The sequence below is a fragment of the Sinocyclocheilus rhinocerous genome, unplaced genomic scaffold (assembly GCF_001515625.1).
Source record: "Sinocyclocheilus rhinocerous isolate Xijiao unplaced genomic scaffold, SAMN03320098_v1.1 scaffold737, whole genome shotgun sequence".
NCBI classification, from domain to species: Eukaryota; Metazoa; Chordata; class Actinopteri; order Cypriniformes; family Cyprinidae; genus Sinocyclocheilus; species Sinocyclocheilus rhinocerous.
Window position 1 is genome coordinate 154,331 of NW_015632805.1, and position 23,326 is coordinate 177,656.

At 36.2% G+C, this 23,326-nt stretch overlaps 1 protein-coding gene across 1 annotated transcript in view; it reads right to left on the reverse strand.

Annotated features, from left to right (window-relative positions):
- Positions 1 to 21,570, reverse strand: part of cita (citron rho-interacting serine/threonine kinase a) — an 84,434-nt gene extending 62,864 nt beyond the window's left edge. Inside the window, exons 1-10 of the mRNA XM_016556183.1 lie at positions 21,461 to 21,570; positions 20,198 to 20,298; positions 18,686 to 18,809; positions 18,430 to 18,605; positions 17,417 to 17,518; positions 11,777 to 11,919; positions 11,009 to 11,102; positions 10,606 to 10,812; positions 9,760 to 9,913; positions 5,886 to 6,072 (exon numbers count right to left, since the gene is read on the reverse strand). Coding sequence (XP_016411669.1) covers positions 5,886 to 6,072; positions 9,760 to 9,913; positions 10,606 to 10,812; positions 11,009 to 11,102; positions 11,777 to 11,919; positions 17,417 to 17,518; positions 18,430 to 18,605; positions 18,686 to 18,809; positions 20,198 to 20,296 — 1,286 coding nt within the window. The 5' untranslated portion in view covers positions 20,297 to 20,298; positions 21,461 to 21,570. The remainder of the gene's footprint in view (positions 1 to 5,885; positions 6,073 to 9,759; positions 9,914 to 10,605; positions 10,813 to 11,008; positions 11,103 to 11,776; positions 11,920 to 17,416; positions 17,519 to 18,429; positions 18,606 to 18,685; positions 18,810 to 20,197; positions 20,299 to 21,460) is intronic.
- Between the last annotated feature and the right edge of the window lie 1,756 nt (positions 21,571 to 23,326).

Consider the following 23,326-nt stretch of genomic DNA (forward strand, 5'->3'; position numbering starts at 1 on the left):
TTTTTTTTTTGAAATTGTGTTGTCTGTTTTAATTTTCCTGGATTCTGTATTTTATGATTTAATAAAAATGTATCATCAAAACATTGGAAAGTAAATTAATGCATAAAACTTTAACAAATTAATCCATCTTTTAAAATGTAATCAAATAATTTGAACAATTCCTTTTATATTTTTTTGGCAATGTGCAGCTCAAGAGGTTTATGTTTTAAATTAAAACAGATGAAAAACTGTGTTATATTCCTTAAAAATTTATGTTTTAATAAACTGTATTATTATTATTTCAAGAAGTATGTTCTACATGCAGAATTCCTATTTACATAGTCTTTTTGCGCTTTAATAATCACAGGCACTAGTCCATATCACAGTTTAAATATTTGAATTATTCATCCAAAATTCTGTGACATTCTGCTTTATACAGTAAATTATTGTATCAGTGTAATAATTACGTCTGTGTTTTCCACATCGTTGAAACCTAATTGTGATTATGGGAGCATGACGGCACGTGTCCTCCTATCAAAACACAACTGAAAGAAAGAGCTGTGAAATGGAAAATCTCGACACTTCCAGACCCCCTCGAGAGCATCTAAACGCACACAAACACGCCCAGCTCTAAACATGCTTTCCACGGCATCATACCAGTGGGGTCTAACCAGATTAGAGGTTCTGCCTGTTTGCTGTAAAGCAGTCCATTACCCAGCGCTTACAGACTTCCCTTCGGAGAAACCGACGCGTCCCAGGGGTCTGATCAGAACGGCCCACAACCCACTCGATTATGGGGCGCATGCGTGTGTGTTTAGGCTTAAAGTGTAATTATAGGCTATGCATTTCAAACTGAGCCCTTTGAGAAATTATGTGTTCTTAGAGAAAATCCTGTCTCAAAGGGAAATATAAACTGCAATGGGAAAATATCTTTGACCTTTGAGAATTACATTTCACATTAGGCTTCAGGTGGAATTCAATTATTACAGCATTGATATCGAGCTATTGATAATTCAAGGCAAACTTGCACAAGCGCGTCAGAGCGTCTTGCTCTTTTCGCCTGAAGTGGGCGGCAGTCGCATTGACTAACTCTGGGCATCTGCGGCGGATGTAAACACACTTACGCATTCTGTGAATACAGCAGCTATCGATCTGCTGGAGCGCTGATGCATTCCTACATTGGCTATTCATAGCGCAGCTGACGGACAAAGACGAGGCTGACTCACAGCCTATGTTCGGTAACTGTTCGTCCTGCGGCGACGCTGTCAACCCGCGGCACTCACACACGCTGCGCTGCATCGATCACATCGAGAAAGGTCAGGCAAACAAGTCTGGCAGGGAGCATCTAAGTGACCGTCCACCGATACAGATTTCATAGCGTTCATGAAGAACGAGGACTTTCACACACACAGAATCAGCTGATGAACTGCACTGGTCTTTGAACATTTGCTCTGAAAATAACACTTTTTTCACTAAATGAACAAGGAATGATATTTAATGATTGCCACATACAAGCACCCAATATACTAAAAAAATTACAGAAAATAGACAGTTTGAATTGATTCTAATCTTGAACTCTAATCATGTTTTTTGCTGCTTACATTTAAATGAGAGACACTATTAAAACATCTGAACACTCACATAAGACACAAGACAAGCAAAAATCACACAATCTTCAGGAAACTTACAGGACAAATGTGAGCCTGGAGCACAAAACCAGCCATAAGGGTCAATTTTTTTTTAAATTGAGATTTCTACATCATCTGAAGCTGAATAAATAAGCTTTCCATTGATGTATGGTTTGTTAGGATAGGACAATATTTGAAAATCTGGAATCTGAGGGTGCAAAAAAATCTAAATATTGAGAAAATCATCTTTAAAGTTGTCCAAATGAAGTTCTTAGCAATGCATATTACTAATCAAAAATTAAGTTTTGATATATTTACGGTAGGAAATTTACAAAATATCTTCATGGAACATGATCTTTACTTAATATCCTAATGATTTTTGGCATAAAAGAAAAATGGATAATTTCAACCGATACAATGTATTGTTGGCTATTGCTACAAATATACCCCAGCGACTTAACACTGCTTTTGTGCTGCAGGGTCACAAATAAAAAGTGCACTAGAATCAGCACAATACTTAATAAATAATTAAATTATTTGCTACTTATAATACTTTTATTTGGAAGCCTAAATGCATAATGTATTATAATGTAGTTAGTATATTTATTTATTTATTTATTGTTTATTTTGGGGGGACATTTTTTTGGTAAAGTTTAAGAATGTATATTATAACTGCAATGGAAAAATATTTGACAATTTAAATATGTCATGAATATTCACTGTCACCTCGTGCAAAAAGGAACTACACTTACCTGCTAAATACTTGATCAGACAGCTGAGAATTCATATTTGCTAAGCTCGATGTTAATCGCCAGGACACGATCATATTCATGATAACTGCAATAAGACCTCAAACCAATTGCAAACACTAGTATGTTTTTAAATCAGCATGCAAAAAAACAAATCTACTCAAAGTGATTGGGGTGGCTGGAGTGAGTCACGTACTTTAAACCCATGTGATAAAACGTGTCTAACATGTCAGCAGCCATCCACATATTAAGAGAAGAATAGAAGAAAACCATCCTATCACTGTTTCCAGATCAGATACGGTCAGAATCATAAAGCACAGTATCAAAATACTTCAGATAATCAGAGGGTTTGTCGACGTGAAGCCGTGAAAACTCCTACTGGAACCGAAACACGATAACGTCGCTCAACGTCGGCCAACAATAATAATTCTATCATCATTTACAAACCATAAAGATGCTTTAGGAGCCGAACAGCCCCTGGTCACTGTATGGAAAAACACTGCGTGAACAGACAAATGTCAACATGAGGGAAAGAGAATGAGGACAATATCTCATTATTGGACAAACTATTCATTTACTGACAAACCAGTTAGTCTTTGAATTATCCAAGCAATTAGAGCACTGACTCAACCAAAAACAAGCCGTCTCTCCAGAGACACTTCAGCATGACATTCATCATATCATTAATGCACTTTTACTACACAATGGGGTAAAATGTTAAATGCGACTAAAGAGTGCGCAGCGATTGCTGTTGTCTTTTGCTTTGTTTTGGGAGTCAATTAGTTGTCAGTGACAAATGTTGGCTGATTTTACTGTCAACGCTGACAGATATATAGAGGCGGCTTACATTTGTATTTCAGTTTCAAATCAATGGGATTAATATAGTTGCATTTATGCATTAAGCAGACGCTTTTATCCAGAGTGACTGACATTAGATTCAAGTTTACATTTGATCGGTTCATGTATTTCCCTGGGAATTGAACCCATGACCTTGGCATTGCTAGCGCTGTGCACATCATATTCAGTATCTGAACAACATTTACTAGTGTGTAAATTAGGGCTGTGCGATTAATCGAAATCGTCATAAAATCGCGATTTGAGCTTGCGCGATTTCTAAATCGCGTTATAGCACGATTTTACCGCGCCCCCGACCTCCCGCAGTATGCTATCCGAACCAATCAGAATGCAGCGCGCCTAAATGGAGCACGAGAACAGAACAGACCGGGCGGGCAAACAAACGTAAGGCCAGGTTCACACACTCCATCTGTGGTGCGTATTTTTCCGCGCCCATGTTAACGGATCAGAGCGTTCACACTGCATGCGATTGCGGTCCGGCAGTGCGCTCCAAAACAGCCGCGGATCAGGAGCGGACTGCAAATGCGTCCTGTGCGAAAAGCAAAATGAGTCCGTGCTGCTTGCTTTTGACCGAAATAACATGCTTCACTTTTAAAACTCCCTTATATTTCCAGATTTCCAATGCACATTTCACCAGACATTTTACCCAATTACTGTGACAGATCTTGTCCTGGTGAATCTGTTAATAAGGAAAGAGACACACAACATCTTTGGCACGACAGATCTAGTGAGCAAACACACAAAGGTTGCATGTGAGGGGAGTCCACACATCACAATAGCGCCACTGCAACCCGATCAGACACGTCTGGACTGTAAATCAACAATCCTAAGATACCTGAGATGTTTATCTATTGCACTGCCTGATAATGCAAGTGCAGTACAAAAAGAATGCATGTCTGTGCGTTTATGAAAGAGATGTGCGGTACATGATGCATGCATCATGCCACAATGCATGCATTTCTGAAGCGTGCGTCAGTGAGGGCGGTTTACGACTGGTTTTCGCTCATTACAGATGTTCCGTTTGCCTCAAGACGGATCCAGCGCTCTCATATCGCAACGCATCTCCAGAGGAGCCCATCCACCAATCAGCAGCTGCGCTTCTGCATTAACATTCCCACGCTCCTCTGCTGGAGCCGCTTGTGTTGCATGCGGCGGATTTCATGGTGCTGGAAATGCTATATGAAGAAGACTGCAACAACATGACACACGCCTGGACAAATACGCATTTCAGGATTAGAGAGAGAAGAAGCGTATGAATGGATGGAGAGAGACGGAGGGGGAGCGTGGGAAGAAAACTCACTCTGGTTACCATAGAAATGCATTCTGGGTTCATTCTCATTCTGACTAACATTTATAAAGCTTCACCTCACCCTCTCTTTTTCCCTTTCCCTTCAGTTCCTGGGGGGGAAAAAAACGTGATATTTATGGCTCATCTAGGATCAGATTCCTGACCGAGACCTTCATTTGATTCGACACATCATGATCATACAACACGCTTGAATGCATTTAGAGACACAGGGAAACACTGGGCAGCACATCACACACACACACACACACACACATTACTGTAATGCATCCAGATGTTTTACTTTCGAGTCACTCTCATTACTGCAATACAGTTATTGTGATTAAAATCAACAAATTAAAGCACAACCACAACCAATGATGTTTAAATACTTTACAATGGTTTTCCACATTACAGCAATTAGATTTTTTTTATTGCATTATAGTGATGAGAACTGGGGTCAAATAAATAAAAATGAAATAAATTATGTTAAAAACCATTACAGTAATGAGAATTTGTTTTACATTATGGAAATGACAATTGGGGAAAAATTTACATTATAGTAATGAGAAATGTTTGCATTATGATGAGAATTGGGGAAAAATTTAATTAAACAATATTGTTTTTTACGGTGATGAGAAGTTTTGTATTATGGCAAAGAGAATTCAAGGGGAAATAAATAAAAAAAATATTATAGTAACGAGAATTGTTATTGTAATGATAACTGGGAGATGAAAAATAAAATAAAATTTTAAAAAATGTTTACATTATGGTAATAAAGAACTGGGAGAAATTAAATATAAAATGGAAAAAGTATTACTGTAATGAGAATTTTTTTGCATTATGGTAATGAGCATATGGTTTTCATGCTTTTCTTCTGATTCAGAGATGAAACACAACCCAGACATGTTCTTAACAGATTATTGCGAGATTTACCGATCAAAACACCAAACCGAACGATCAGACGCAAATGCAAACCAAAACAAACAGACTGAAGGTTGACCACATCGCAGCAAACACAGAGCCGATCACGTTACACAGTGTTTACGTACTGGCTTTCATTGTGCTACAGATCATATCACACACACACACACACACATGCGCCAGACGAGGATTTCCCGTTCCCCTGCATGCACATGGTAACACATGCATGAGATATTCTGCGTCTCCTGATATAAAAACAGCGGTGCGCACAATCGGCTCCCTCTCATTCATCTTAAAGACATGTGAAGTGAGAGAACCGCAGCTTTCCCCACACGAGCAATACCTCGCATTCAGCCACAATGTTGCCTGGTGACAGTCGCCGTGGTGATGTGGCCGTCTCCGCTCCAATGGACCACCTGTGACTAGACTAGTAAAATCAGCGTGCGTGTGTGTGTGTGTACTCACTCAGACTTGGCCAGTGCGCTCAGGGCCCGACTGAAGCACCACCCTACAAAGGGCAGGTCTCGTCCGTGGAAGCCTGAGCGAGGATGATCTCGCTGGGCAGCGGCCGCGGGGCGGGGGGGCCTCTCAGGCTCCTCGAAATTGGAGGTGTCATCCTCGGAACGCAGAGACGGAACGAATGGAGGGAGCGCTGGAGGAGATGAGAGGAGAAAACCTGTGAGGTGGTCGGTGAGAAAAACAGACTGGAGAGAGTGAGTGATCAGACTGTAGCGCAATAACTCGCTCGCCCACTCTCTCTCTCTCTGTCTCTCTCTCTCACTGCAGCAGTCTCGGCTAATCAGCGTGAGTCACAGCCAAAACCCGATGCGAGATTCGCTCGCACACACACACACACACACAGAGCAGCATCTGCACAAACAGCTGTATTGACACACACACACACACAGTATCTGCCGCTGGGGGGTTTTTGTTCAAACATTTACACAATTGGTTTATTTATCTAAAAAAACATCAAAACAACAACAACAACAAATAAGAAAACAAACATGATGCGCTTTCTGCAGTCTCTTCTTGAACAGGAGCGCTTCACAAAAATGAACCGGTCCGAAACTCAGCGAATACATGCCTCACAGACGTGATAAATATATCTATAGAAAGCTTTAAATTACTACTTAACGAAATAAAACAAATCAAAAACAAAAACTACACACACACACACACAGTATCTGCCGCTGGGGGGTTTTTGTTCAAACATTTACACAATTGGTTTATTTATCTAAAAAAACATCAAAACAACAACAACAACAACAACAACAAATCACAGAAGGATCTAACAAACACTACATCAGTGGCACGAGCACATCGACTGCATGAGCCACGTGATGATTTCAGCACACACTCAGAGCGGTTCATCAGCTCATCTGAATATGTTAATCATCTCGATTTATCTCAGGAAACTGACAAAATGACATTATGATTGCAATAAGCCTTTGAGCTGCAGGTCAATTCAACATACAATCAACCATAATCACATAAGATGCACAGAAATAACAACTGTCTTTATTTTTAGCTATATTTTTCATGTGGTAGCAGCCAAACAATATTAATTTTATAAGTGATCAAAATGTATCTAGAGAGCAAGATGATTGCAAATAAATAGGGCAGTTTTTTGCTGTCAACATGAATATTTCAGGTCAAAACATTTACATTTATATAAGGTAAAGTATGTTTTAGATGCTATAACAAATGATTAAAAACGGTTTAACAAAAAAGTTTTACTGCATACAATTATTTTTAGCATTTTTAATAATTTTTGTATAATAATTATATACATAATTATGTATATATATATATATATATATATAAAAGGCAATTAATCGCAACATGAAAATTTGATACCGGCATACCCCTAATTGCAATACTGTAAGCAAGGCGATATATTGGGATATTTCTTATTTTAGGAATAGGATATGATTTTAGGAAAGCTGTTATTAAGAACACACCACCATCTTAGCAAAAAAAATAAATAAAAAAATTTAACCAGAACACAGTGGGATCTGCATTTGCATTAATCAGTCCCTGTAACATTCAACGTTATTGAACCACTTTTTGTGCAGTACGAGTAAAGGGGGAAAAATTAAAGTGCTTGCAGGATTCTTTAGTTAAATGTATAAAATGTAAGCTTTTATAAACAGACCATATATATTTTTAGACCCCGCTTTAAAAGGTTCACAGTTTAAGATTACAATTGTAACATACAATGTCATAACATTTTTATCGGAACAAAAGAATTACATCTGCTTAACATCAATGAAAAGTAAAGTGCTTGCAGGATTCCTAAAGAAAGCAAAACAATTGTAAAACAATAAAATATATAAAGATGTTGAACATTCTCAGAACCTTTTAACTTGGATTTCACATGTTTTTCTGTTTGTATTTATGTTCCGCATGGAATCGCCGAGATCACAACACTACACAAAACATTTTCACATTTTCATTTTTAATAATGAACCTACAGGACGAGCATATAGGCTTATGCATTTATGTATTTATGAAGAGAACAGGTGAACAGAGACTGTGCTTCACTTTTCATGTTCAACACCAAACCCCGCAGTGACAGCGGAGGCCACTAAAAACAACAAAACATGCTAGGGCTGGGTAAAAAAAAAAAAGATTTCTCTATTTTAATAGATTCTAATTTTTATGAACCAATATCGATTCTTAAACCCCAATCGATTCTGTTTTTAGTTGATGAATGAACAGTACATATAGTGCGCCTCCCATCCAGTAAATCGCAATGGGCTAAGCTCTGTGCGTTGTTACTTTTGATATGAAACGCGAACACAGCGAAGTGGCAGCGCACATGAACTGATCATCTCTTTCGCTTTACTAGTGGGTACTCACCTGTACGTAATCAAAGGCATAGCAAAAGACTGGTGACAGTTTTATTTTTGTTCTGGAGGCTGATGATTCCGTGCTCTGCTGCCACACTGGAGCGCACTCGCCACCAACTGGACAGGGGTGGGAATTACAGTTATAAATTACAATAGCTCACCCTCAGTGTAATCTGTCAAAGTTACAGACGGCCTTCAGATTTTTCCATCACTGCTAAAAAAATTCCGTCAACGACGGAAAATTTCCGGTTAACGCGACCTCTGGTCCCGGGGCAGACATTACCACAAAAGCCGAAATAATGCCACACTTCAGCTTTGTACACCGAGTTCAGAAATAAGAAGACTGCTATCTAGCTGTTGGGATATAAACTCAAAACAAAACAACTGCCATGAATCTTGTATGATTTTTTTTTTTAAATATCGATATTGCGTTTTTGAGAATCAATACAGTATCGCCAAACAAAATATCACAATACTCACGTGTATCGATATTTTCTTACACCCCTACTTTGCTGAGTGCAAAAAAACAATAGGCTATGCAAAGCAAAACGCCATTCTGTTCGTAAACACATCAGTCAGCAGAGGCCTAGTTCTTTAATAAATCAGTCAAACAGATGATGAATCAGTCTGAATCAAACACAAGAGTCATTGTTCTGAATCACGGACTGAACATCCTCACTGAATCAGTGTGTGTGTGTGTGTGTGAGTGTGAGTGTGAGTGTGTGTGTGTGTGTGTGTGAGTGCTCATGTGGTGTTATCTCATTAGGGTTTGGCTGTGTGACTATCTGAGCCCTTCTCTCTGTGAGAACACCTGCATACTCCATAATCTGACTAATTCCACAGAAATCCACCCGCTGCCCCCCAGAGGATCACAAGTGTGTGTGTGTGTGTGTCTGTGTGTGTGTGTGTAAATTAATGCATTAATAAACATATGATGGCTTTTTATTTTCCAATAAACATAGTTTGTTATCAGAGTGTGACTGCAAATGCTGTCATATGATATGATATCAACTGATTTTCCAGTGCTATATATACAGTACGCACATCACTACACATGGTAGCACTACTGCAATATATTTACTGTAATAAAGCAGTACTAAATCTGTGATTCAAGATAATGCTCATGCTGCCCAACCCGAGCTAACAATCCTAAAGTCTTAAAGCAGATATAGAAGAAACTCTGAGCTTTATGCCACAGGCTTAATGAATTATTTCAGATCATCTGTGTTTCACTTAAACCTGCAGAGCAATCTGTGCACTCAGACACATCCCAGCCCACTATAACAAATCCTGCAATTACACCAGAGAAGTAATCACTAAAGGCGACAGAAATAGCAGCAAGTCAGGCTAATGATTAATAACCTGTAATTAACAGGTACATGGAAATATTACGTTGCAGACACATTGACGAGGCCTCTGATGGCAGCGCGGCTTTATTGTGCTTCAGAACGAATGAACTTAACTCCGAGCACCGAATGTCTTACCGTGTCTCAGGTTGGTCCAGTCGACGGAGGAGAAGAACGGATGTGAGCGCAGGCCCTCGTATCCCAGACGCTCCCGCGATCCACATAACAAACTCTGCAGCAGGTCGACAAACTGAGCGCTGGCTTTGGGTTCCTCTGGAAACTTCAGAAAACGCTGGCAGCAAAACACAAGCAAGAGAACATCAATTTTTGCATTCAGAGTTGGGTTTTAAATATAAAATATTTAATTGAAAATTCCAACAAGTAAAACAAAACAAAACTAAAAAGAAATATAAAATAAAATCAAAACTGGTGTCAAGCATATGCTAGATTATTCATTAAATTTCAAATGAACACATTTAAACACATTTAGAATTAAGTCTCACTTCCAGGAAACTGAAAAAAAAAAAAATTATGAAACAAGTAAAATAGTATAATTATTCAAAGTTAAACATAATGCTGGCATGATTTCCCATTGTTTATCATTGAATAAATAAAAGGAAAATCATATGGAATCATGCATTATTAGGGTTGCAAAAAGTTGGAAAATTTCCAGTAAATTTCGGAAATATTCCAGAAATTTTGGAAACTTTCCAGGATTTTTTTCTGGGAATATTCCAGGGATTTTTGGAAAGTTTCCGGAAATTTTCCACCCCTTTGCAACCCTATGCATTATACATATATGCATTATAAAACCACATATTTTTACTAAACAACAGCAAAATGAAAAATTCTGGAATGCAAACTAATCAGTGAATCCGTGTTTTGAACCTATTCATTAAAGCAACTATTATCTTGGAAGACAAATAGTGTAATTCAGACTGAACTTCCAAACATCACACCCTCAGCAGAAGCTGCTAGATTCACCTGAAAGTTCATGATGTTGTTGATGGTTTTTGTGGACGTGCTGTCAGCGAAGGGCGATTTCATGTAGATCATTTCATAAGCGATGATGCCCAGGGACCACCAGTCGCTCTCGGGGCCGTAGCTGCACGTCGGCCCTCCATTGAGCGTGGACAGGATCTCAGGGGCCAGGAAGTCTTGAGTGCCCACCGGGAGTTTGGAGCATGTGACCTGCCCCAGATAACAACACACCGTTCAATTAATCTGTGTCCAAACTCTGACGGTTTAAAGTGGATGTGTAACATTGTCCACTAACACCACATTTAAACATTCAACTGATATCAAACATGATCGGTCCTTCCTGAACAGATCGAAAGGCTCCTCTCTGAATAAGTTGACATCAGAATGACGTCTTCACACTCATTACCGTTCTGTTAGCAGTCAGTCTGGCTGCCGATCCAAAGTCGACCAGTTTAATGTGACCCGTCCGGTCGATCAGAACGTTCTCTGGTTTAATATCTCTGACAAAAGAAAGAGAAGCAGAAATGAATGATGACCAGAAACAAGAACGAGAGGATTTAGTAAGAACTAAATCCTCTACTTTTTACTAGGGGATTTTACTAACCTTTAAAATAAAATAAAATAAATAAATAATTAAAATGAAATGAAAATGTAATGAAATGAAATTATTTAATTATTTAATTTTAATTAATTTAATCTTATTTAATTTTAATTAATTTAATTTAATTTTAATTAATTTAATTTAATTTTAATTAATTTTAATTTAATTTTATCTTATTTAATTTTATCTTAATTAATTTTAATTTAATTTAATTTAAAATTAAATTAAATTAATTAAGATTAAATAAAATACAATTAATTAAAATTAAATAAGATTAAATTAAATTAAAATTAATTAAAACTAAATTAAATTAAATTAAATAAATCTCTCTGTTAAGTCTATGAAATTAAAACTGAAGTCTTAAAATTAACTTTTAGCAGGACAACACATTTACAAATCCTCTCTTCCAGGAAAAATAAAATAAACACAAAAACAAACATCAGTCAAATGTTCAACAGAAAGAGAATGTGTAATACCTTTCTAGCAATAGAAAATAGTAAATCATGGTAATGGCTGGGACAAACTAAAGGATTTTGCTATTTAACAAAGATAATAGTATGTGTTTCGTTGTACCTGTGCACGTATCCCATCTGATGGACCGAGTGAATGGCCTGCACGAGCTGCGCCAGGTAAAACTGAGCCATAGACTCATCTAACTGATCTTCATATCTGTTCATCAAAGCCATGAGATCACCGCCGGGCAGAAACTCCATCACCTGGACAAAACATGAACACATGAACAGCATTTGATGCAATAAATTCAGTCAAAAACATTAAAAAAAAAAAAAATTCTCAGCTCTCAAAAGTTTTTGGGCACTTCAGTCAAACTTAAAAAAAAATTGTAAATATCATGGCATTAGAAATAGCAAAGTACTAAATAAATGCTACAAGATTTTTCTTCATCACTTTTGCATTTAATCAGCTAGGGTTTTGATTTTAAAACCTCTTTTACAAATGTTTTGTTTTGTAAAGTGTGCAATCTTTCTTTATAAATGACACTTGTTTTGACATTTTATCCAATGAAATGACAGTCCGAGTGCCTCAGAAGTGAATGTAATGAGCACATAACGAGTTTACAGTAACTGAGCATCAGGTGTACAGCAGACCTCACAACGTGATCTTGCGTAATAATAAACACCTGTAAGTGAATCTATTATTGCACAAAACATCTCCGTCCAGTTGGTTTAATTAGCAGCCACTCGTCTCGATCACACATACACATAATAAATAAAAGCTTGTGATTACACCATTACCATTCTAATTAGCTAATTAGCTTAAAAACTGCATCTTGAGAGAGCGGCGTATGTGCAAACCCAAAGAAAAACAGCAGAGAAAAGCACAGAGAGCAGTATATGAATGACTGCGTGGTTATTTATAGGCACAATATCAGCCTTAAACCACACCACAGGCTCAAATTAATTACTCTATAATAGATCTGAACACGTAAACCGAGAGATTTCTGATGTATGAACCTCACAGACTCCAGCACAAGAATGAATGTATGCAAATGTAAACGGTTAATTATTTATTGTGCTTATTTGGTGATTTACAGCAGCGCTGCATCTCTAATTGAGCATCGGCAGAGTCTCGTCTGACTGATACATCAATAAGACATTTTAATAAATGCAGAATAGCATTTTACTGGAATAGAACATGAAAGTGATCATAATCATTAAAATTATGTCCCGAAATTCCCGAGAGATTATACAAGACTCGTTCTCTCATTAAAACACACTTCACACACTGCTTTAATTCATCTACTAACAACGTCCAGTGCGTTTACATGCGACACACAGCAATTCTGTCATTTTTCTCCTTTATCTCGAGAACATTTCCACCACAGCTCAGATGATTTGTTGTATTTGATCACATTCTGTGGTGGAAAAGACATTCGAAGCATTTCTGGAATAAAATGTCTGATTCCTTTCCTTTGTCTCAATGACACAATGATAATACTGTTTTCATCACACATCACGTCTCATGTTTCTCAAGCTCCGTGTCCTGGGTAAATAAGTACACTACCTTCTGATGAAACATAAGAGACAAAACTGCTAGTAATGGTGAAAAAGATAAAATGCACACATTTTTCATTAAATATTTTTTCATGACAAAATAATGTATTTTTTATATAAAATTTCTATAAAACTATCATTTGTATTTTATATATTGTATATATTTCATATTTATAACAAAATAATTATATAATTATAATTTTATTTATTATATATATCTCAAATTATAATATATTTTGTATATTTAATATTATGAATATAAATATATAAAATTATAATAATGAGTCCCTCGACTGCGCTCTTCATCTGAAACTTCCCTCCACACCGTTACTAAAGCTCAAACACGCTCCTCACATGCTCCAGGATGAGATCTGCCCCTGTGTGACGGCTCTGGGGCAAACCAGCACCACACACACAAACACACAGAACGGTGCATGAAAACACACATACACACGCCCACACAAACACAGACAAGAGAACATGAATGGAAAGCAAAGCCAGCGGGACACGAACGGCAAGCCCAGGTATCCTAGCAACAAGCTAGCGAGGGTCTTTTCAGCGCATCGCTCGGGTAAAGACAGATTTCTGTTTTTCCCCCCTCTTTTGCTGGGGGCGTCTGGAACGAGGGAGGTGGCAGAAGTAGAAAACAATCTCTTTAGTCACTTGGAGCTTCATGTGTTTGCCCTCATGAGAAGCTGGAAAGCCTCCACAACACCCCACAGATACTGCGTAATCACTGTCTGTGCAATATTACACTAAAACATACATTAATAATACTGTAACACTGATTCCAAACAGACAATGTTGTAATTATAAGTGCGGTTTAATAAAATTAGGGATTCCCTGAACAAACATATGTGACCCTGGAGCACAAAAGCAGTGTTAAGTCGCTGGGGTATATTTGTAGCAATAGCCAACAATACATTGTATGGGTCAAAATTATACATTTTTCTTTTATGCCAAAAATCATTAGGATATTAAGTAAAGATCATGTTCCATGAAGATATTTTGTAAATTTCCTACCGTAAATATATCAAAACTTAATTTTTGATTAGTAATATGCATTGCTAAGAACTTCATTTGAACAACTTTAAAGATGATTTTCTCAATATTTAGATTTTTTTGCACCCTCAGATTCCAGATTTTCAAATAGTTGTATCTCAACCAAATATTGTCCTATCCTAACAAACCATCATACATTAATGGAAAGCTTATTTATTCAGCTTTCAGATGATGTACAAATCTCAATTTCAAAAAATTGACCCTTATGACTGGTTTTGTGGTCCAGGGTCACATATAGTCGTAAATATACAAGTATGTGAATGCAAAGGCATCTATTAATATAGTTTCATACACTGTGCTATAACTGCTGCAGATTAACTATGGAAGTATGAATATCTCCACTACAGTTTGAAGAGACACTTGCTGAGCAAGTTAAAGGATCACGCCACTATTTTTTAAAATAGGATCATTTTCCAACTCCCCTAGAGTTAAACAATTGAGTTTTACCGTTTTCGAATCCATTCAGCCGATCTCCGGGTCTGGCGGCAGCACTTTTAGCTGTAGCTTAGCATAGATCATTGATAAACCGTAAACCTAGGGGAAACACTGCACATGAGGTTTTTTTTTCTAACTGATAGTTATGCACTGAAGTTTTGGCAATTGAAAATTTAAATATTTTATTAATAATATTATATAATATTAATATTAGTGCAAAATAGCATCCAAAATAAAAGTTTTTGTTTACTCGGTATATGTGTGTGTATTGTGTATATTTATTATGCATATATAAAGACACACATATACAGTATATATTTTGAAAATGTTTACATGTATATATTTATATTCAGATAATTTAAATTATATATAAATATATTTAATATATAAACATTACATATGTTTCTTAAATATATACACATGCATGTGTGTGTCTTTATATATACATAATAAATATGCACAGTACACACACATACTGTATATTATGTGAACAAAATTTTTTATTTTGGATGCGATTAATCGTTTGACAGCACTAATAAATATATCATTATGCTAAAATAACAATATGTAAAATTTGTTCAGCTGAAATAGAGTGGAGGAGTGTTTCCAAAGGACTTTACTGAACAGCATTTCGAGTTCATTTACCCAAACTGAATTACTGAAAATTTATTTTTACCTAAATTTGAATAAAACTTTTATTTCGTTTCAGTGAAAATAGCTAATTTCGGTGCATCACTAACAAAATTCTGTCGCATTTCCCACATCAAATTGTTTCTTGTTTCTGCCTCTGTATTGTTTGTTTTGCTTGGATTATGTATTTGTCTTACGTTTTATGTATTCAAAAAGTGACCTTAAGGTATATAAAATATAAATATATAAGTATTATTATTAACTGGTAACCCCATAAATCCAGTTCAAGGAAGTTCTGATCCTCGTGCACCATTAACATGTGAATGGAAACGTGTCGCGTCTGATGACGTAAGAGCTGTTTTTAACTCGCATGTCTCTCTCTACAGGAAATATTCTCTATAATTCTGAATCTAAACTGTGAAGTAAACTTCATGTCCTCATCTTCAGGTCAGACTGTAGCTCTACAGATGAAAGACGCAGGCACGGTTTGTACGGAGCAGGGCGAGAACACTGTGACCATTCGCTGTATTGTCACCCGCCATGATTACAAACATCCATTAGAAAGACAGACAAAGCGCCCTGTTACACCCCGCCGCTGACACAAAGGGAGTTTTAGCTAAATAAAGCAGTCGGATCATGTTTTTCTATCCTTTTAAAGGTGAAGTGCATCATGGATGGATGTAAAAAAAAAATAAAAAAAAAACATCTTCCTAGTTTCATCTACATCTATGAACCAACACAAATCTAAACAATAAATCCTTTGATATGTGCCACTCAAACTTCCTGTTGCATAAGGAACATGCAACAACCCAAGAAAGAAAACTGCACTTGTTAACCTCTTAACTGCCAACCCCCCCCCTATGCAATTTTGTTTAGGCGTCATACCAAAAATAGCCAACGGGTGACACCCAAACTCCATTTAATTTTTGGGGATGCATTTTTCTGCCACAAATGTTTTCTCTCTCAATATTACTTCCATCACAAAATAAACAGCAATATCCGATTTAAAAATGGTTTTCACAGGATGAATTTTGAGGTTTTAAGCTTTCAAATGATATATAAATTTATGATGATTACTAAAACATGTGATAGGGAAAAATGAAACAAAACATTTTTTTGTGACAAAGGTCAGAACTCCTGTTATGATGTATATGTTTTGAGGTGCACTCTTGTCATAACTTTTAACAACAAACAGTGGTAAAATATCTATTTAGGAGTCTTAGACCGTCTAAATAAGTTGTGTTCCAAATTTTAAGTTGATATTAAAAAAAATTGAGGTTTCTATGCAATTTTGTTTAGGCGTTATACCAAAAATAGCCAACGGGTGACACCCAAACTCCATTTAATTTTTGGGGATGCATTTTTCTGCCACAAATGTTTTCTCTCTCAATATTACTTCCATCACAAAATAAACAGCAATATCCGATTTAAAAATGGTTTTCACAGGATGAATTTTGAGGTTTTAAGCTTTCAAATGATATATAAATTTATGATGATTACTAAAACATGTGATAGGGAAAAATGAAACAAAACATTTTTTTGTGACAAAGGTCAGAACTCCTGTTATGATGTATATGTTTTGAGGTGCACTCTTGTCATAACTTTTAACAACAAACAGTGGTAAAATATCTATTTAGGAGTCTTAGACCTTTCCAACGACATATTGTTTGTCATGATTAGATTAGGATTTAATTGTAATATATTGAACAGTATTTCATCAGCCTGACATGTCAACATATCACTCACACAGTCTTTTCAAAGAACAGACTTACGCTATTATTAGGTGAGTTAGATTACATAATCACATCATTTACTTTTGGCTAAATGAAAACATTAATCTCAGTTTCTGTATATAATTCCCATCCAAGAAGTTCAAGGAAGTTCTGATACTCATGCAGTTCCATTTACAGTAACTTGTGGTTGGAAATGTGTTGCATCAGATCTCTTTTAAAGAACAGACTTACACTATTAGTTGGGTCAGATCACATAATCACACGCGAAATCATTACTCAGAGCAGAGGAAACTCCAGCAGCCTAGAGAAAATCTACTATGGGTTAAACCAGACTCACTCACCAGATAGACATAGTCCTGGTTCTGGAAAGCGTGCTGGAGCTGAGGGATCCAGGGACTTGGGTTCAGGGCCAGGATGCTTCGCTCTTCCTCAAAGAACGCCACCTTTACAAGACAGAGAAGAAAGCATTTTTAATGAGATCCTGATATACATGCAACAGATACTAGTTAACTCAACTAGTCATTTAGTGGATGCTTTTATGCATTTATTACGGTGGAAATCATCCTGGAGTAAGCGGAGACTGGATTTCTTGCTCAAGGACAGTGATTGCACTTAACACAGTTCATTCAATGAAGCACGCTACACACAAAAACAGCAAGAACTAGCAGAAAACCAGGAGTGTTGGCTGGTGTTAAGGTACAGTCACATTATCAAAATTTTAAAGAAAGAGGGATCAATACCAACGCTTCGTGTGCGAATGTCAGATTCAGACAAAGTAAGCGCTTCATATTTTGTTTTCAAATTGCCTTTCTGAGCTTCTTGGCACTCTGTAAGGCTAATGTTGCTAAAGATATGCCTGTTTTCACTGACGCTGCCTTCGTGTGCTACCAGAACGATCGTAAAATAGGAATATGGTAGTTAAAAAATGCATATGAAAGCAACGTGAGTCGATCGCTTGAGAGTTTCTGACAGTTTCAGTGCGTGAGATTGTTGTGTGTTGCCGGTGTGCAAGCTCTTGAAGCTCATTTGCATTTAAAGGGACAAAGACAAAAACAGCACATTTGGCTCATACCCTAAATGTGGCAACTTAAACAAGCTATAAAAAACGATCTGTGGGGTATTTTGAGCTAAAACTTCGCATACACACTCTGGAGACATCAGAGACTCATTTTACATCTTGTAAAAAGAGGCATAATAGGTCCCCTTTAAGCAAACTAAATGAATTGACAAACTAGTCCAGATTGTTGAGTTGATATATGATTTATGTTGTTTTTTTGGGGAGCAAAACAAGGTTTGCACCACATCACTCTTGGTTAGGATGCAGCGTAACACTTCAGATTTGGAGGAGACTCACATTGTCCTGTGAACGCAGGCTGGTTTTGTCCATGATCTTCATGGCGTACACATCTCCTGTAGCTTTCTCCTTCACCACCTGCACCTCGGAGAAGTGTCCCCTTCCCACGATGCCCCTCACCTCAAAATCCTTCTTCCCAGGAAGCAGCTCCTGAACTTCAGCCACTAATTCAGAATCTGACACACACAAATGGTCACAATACAACGAAAACACAGACTAAATGGCTATTTGACTGATTCCATATTAAGGCGCTTACATTTATTGACAAAGTTGGCCACATGTTTGATCTTCATGAGCTCTGGTGTGGCGCACTCTTGATAGAGCAGCAGAAAAGCATCAATCAGAGTTTCTCTGGAAACGCCCGACGCGCTGCACTTTCCCTGAAAAACCACAAACATTCATTTTACAACACAAAATTTATATAGAAATAGAGTATGTTTTGCGGGAGCATGTCAATATTTTCTCACAAAATGTAATGCATTTTATAGCATTTTTGCTTTCAACCTGGAGAAGTAGTCTCGGATTCTCTCTTAATCAGCGAAAAAACACCACAAAGATGTGATTCCTGTCTGAATCTGAGCCATATTACAGCTATTTGTTCAATTCTCAGCCCTTTTTCACATGCATGAATGATTCAAGGCATTATCCTGATTTACACTTTTGCCACTCCTTTGCAGATTGTAAATTAAATGATGCATTTTGAATACTTCTTTGTCATTAAATAAGTGCATTAAATTTTATAAGTGCATATAATTGAAAATAATAATAATGGACCCTTTTCACAAGACTGTGATGAAGCGTTTAACGGTCATCAGCATCGTAAATCCTCAAGTTTTTCATATTTGTTTTTTTTAATGTATGTACATTTATAACACTATTCTTTGTATTGTATTATATTTGCATCAAATTACAAAAAAACTAGTTAACGCTAACGCGAGGGTGTTCCTAATGCAGCGTCTATGGGAAGGTTGGTAAATTTGACATCGTTCTCGGTTTTTTTCTTTTATTGAAAGTCATGAAAACACTATCGTGGAGTTTTTATTTTGCTATTTGAGCAAATGGGAATGCAAAAAAATATATTTGTGGTACTCTCCCATTCACTGCTCTTCAAGTTAACCCCGTTTATTAAGACTGATCATAAAAAGCTCATTTATAGATAGATACGTTTTAAGACTTGATTTAAAAGTAGTTAGACAAATGCTTTCTTGTATAAGTGAAGAAGGTGAAAAACCTTAATAGAAAAAAACTGAAAAAATTTAATCGAATAAACTGTATGCCATGGTAATTTTTATTGATATTTAAACACACAGTCATCATCAAATTAGGTAATATTAAGCCAAATCAGCAGATTTTTTCCCTTTAAGAAGCAGGGCCGTGCCACGTTTCACAGCAATGCAATAATAATAACAGCTTCAAATTCAGATATAGACACCAAACGCATGGCAAGACCAGCTGTGATCGTGAACGACTCACTTAAGACTCAATTAAGACCCACAAAATGATGAGGCACAGGTTTCTTTTACGTGCTGATGTATCTTCCACTGAAACAGGACATTTGCATAAGAAATATTGCTAAATGCTCGCCAATATTAGCCACAGTCTGACAAAAAACGATTGCTGTAAAGGAGTACTAGCTTTAATTGGACCTCATTCGTGTGTCCTTCTAAATGTGTATATCTGCTAATGTTATTCTACCATATTTTAGTGGTATGCTATTATACAGATGATCTGAAGCCTCAGACACACTAAAGCGGTGATGAGAGCTCACCTGCAGCAGCTGATTGAGTCGAGCGCAGCGGCTGGTGATGGAGTCCACAGCAGACAGATCTTTAACACTGACGTGGCCTCCATATTTAAACTTCAACATCACTGCAGGACAAACATGAGCAATACAGTCAATACAACACGCATGTCAAATACAAGTCAGCTGCCTATCCAGACAGCAATTATGGGAATATGCCTATGATGCCCAAACATAGGATTTAAGACACTTTATCAGTGCTGCAATGATAATACAGGCTACAGTTGTACAGTTGTTTTTAAACACTTGTTGCTGTATTAGCACTATAATCATAATGCAGGTATCTAAAGTGTTAAAAGCTCAAATATCTAAAAGCTTAATTATATAATACAACATATCAACACATATCTGTATACAGTAGTTGACATGTAAAGCAGTGACATTTTTATAGTTCGTGTAAAATCATTTTAAACAAAACGTCTTGTACACACAGTTACATATTAACTAAAAAGCCAAATTTAAAAAAAATTGTATTTTAAAAATTAATTTGTCACACGACAGGAATATTTATAAGGAGTATCAGAACAAATTCATCAAATAAAATAAACTATTAATAGCAAACCATAAACTTTAAATGTATTTGTGAGGTGAATCTGTTAAACTGATTAACGTTAACTGACACTCGTCAAACTGTAAACATTTGACCATGACAGAGCAAATTACCCAACTCATTATACAAACAGGCTTAATATTTATTGAAAATAAATTGTCATCGCTTCTGAAATCACTCATAATGAGATTAATTGACGTTATTGACAATGTTATAGCAGAAATGTTTCAGTTTGACAGTTTCCCTCGTTATTTACCGTTGAGCTCATATTGTATTTTAAAAATTAATTTGTCACACGACAGGAATATTTATAAGGAGTATCAGAACAAATTCATCAAATAAAATAAACTATTAATAGCAAACCATAAACTTTAAATGTATTTGTGAGGTGAATCTGTTAAACTGATTAACGTTAACTGACACTCGTCAAACTGTAAACATTTGACCATGACAGAGCAAATTACCCAACTCATTATACAAACAGGCTTAATATTTATTGAAAATAAATTGTCATCGCTTCTGAAATCACTCATAATGAGATTAATTGACGTTATTGACAATGTTATAGCAGAAATGTTTCAGTTTGACAGTTTCCCTCGTTATTTACCGTTGAGCTCATAACGGTCGCGTTAAACAAACACATTCAGCTCAGTTTGAAAGAAGATTAGATATATGCTCACCTAATGCTCATGTGAGAATATCTGGAGCAGTAAATGAGAATTATTGTAGATTAATCGCGTTTAGATGAACATCAACATCACTGACAGACTTCTGTGTGGAAACGTTTAACGCTTCCTGATGAATTCAAATTTTGCGCGTTCGGCGCGACAATTCATTGGAGGACGCACGCGACATACGTCACCGCGTTCGCCTAAGCACCGCCCACTGGCATCTTTCTCAGCGTTTTGGTTTAACATGCCAATTTTTTCAATGTTTTAATTTAAAGATATTATTTGTTACTGACACTTCTAAAAAGTCTAGGGAATATATCCACAATTTTGTATGCTCACTTCCTGCTCTCTCAAACTTTTTTGACTGAGGTAGACTCACTTCTCAAATCTTTTTGTTTAATTTAACTAGTAATTAAACTAGTAAGTGACAGATTCTTGAAACAAAATTAGATTTTTTTTTTTGTAATGATTCTATTGATACGGTTTAGTTTGCTTAATGTTTTCATTACTTTATTATTATTATTATCATACGTTTTTTAAATTATAGAATTTATTTTATTTTCATTTATTTTTTCATTTGTTTATTTTGCATGTTTGCCCCTTTTCTGTTATAGTCATTACATATGTTGCATTAATATAATTACAAACACATAATGCTTCAAAAGCTCACTGTTCAACACGTAATGGGTAGAGCTCATTTTTGCAAAATAAAAAAAATAATAGCTTGAATATTAATAATAGCTTAAGTGCTGTTAAAAACTCTTAGTGCAACAATATTAAATATTATTAAACTATAAAGATACACAATCTTTGAATGTAATCATTAATATTGGCCATCAATGTGTAATAATAAACTTTTTTTGCATTTTTTTATCCAATTTTGCAACAAACAAAATACACTAACTATAGTCTATATTAATCTTTTTAAAGTATACTTTATAAATATATTTCATTTCCACTTTAGTGGTAATAAATGAAGGGTCAAGTCAAGCACTTTGTATTATGGGATGCTCAGTGTATACTGTACTATATACTGCAGAAACACTAAGAGCAGAAAACACAGTCAATCTGGGACACACTGATGAAAGATCATTGTAAGTAGTCAATTTTATTTGAATAGTTCTTGTCACCGTACATTGTTTCAAAGAAAAATTAATTAAAGAACATTTCAGGGAAAAGTTCAGGATTTTAATACAATAAAGCCTGCTTCAGCTTTCCTCTTACAGGCAAATCTCTATGGAGGCCCATTTCTGCCACAGGATAAAAATTTAAAAAAATTCTCACAATTTGAACTTTTTTGACAAAAACTAAAAATTCTCAGAAATTGTGGGATAAAAAGTCACAATTACCTATTTTACATTTTTTATTCTGGTAAAAAAAATAACAATAATAATAAAACAATTGTGAGATTTAAACTTGGAAATGCAAGAAAAAAAGTGTACATCTCGCAGATTTTTTTTTCTCAGAATTGCGACAAAGTCTGAACTGTGAGATTAAAATTTTTTATTTTTTTAATTATTATTCTGTGGCAGAGCCAGGCTTCCATGAATCTCAGTATCAAAAGCAGAAGTCAGAACAGAAGTGTTTTAGATGTAGTTCAGTCAGATGTGGGGCTGTCTCTATACTACATAAGTTACATTACCACACTCTATCTACATTCTCTCACTGAGTCTCACTGGCTTGTGAAGATCTGGTTTCCCTGGTGATGTCTGTGAGCGCCATGGCAACAGCCTCCCCGAGCTGTGATGGAGAGAGACATGGGAAATTACAGAGAATATAGAAACCATCTGAGTTCATAGACAAGACGATATCACCTCACCATGCTCTAAAACACCCGAAGATAAAGAAATCAGCTTGTCTGACAAATTAATCACA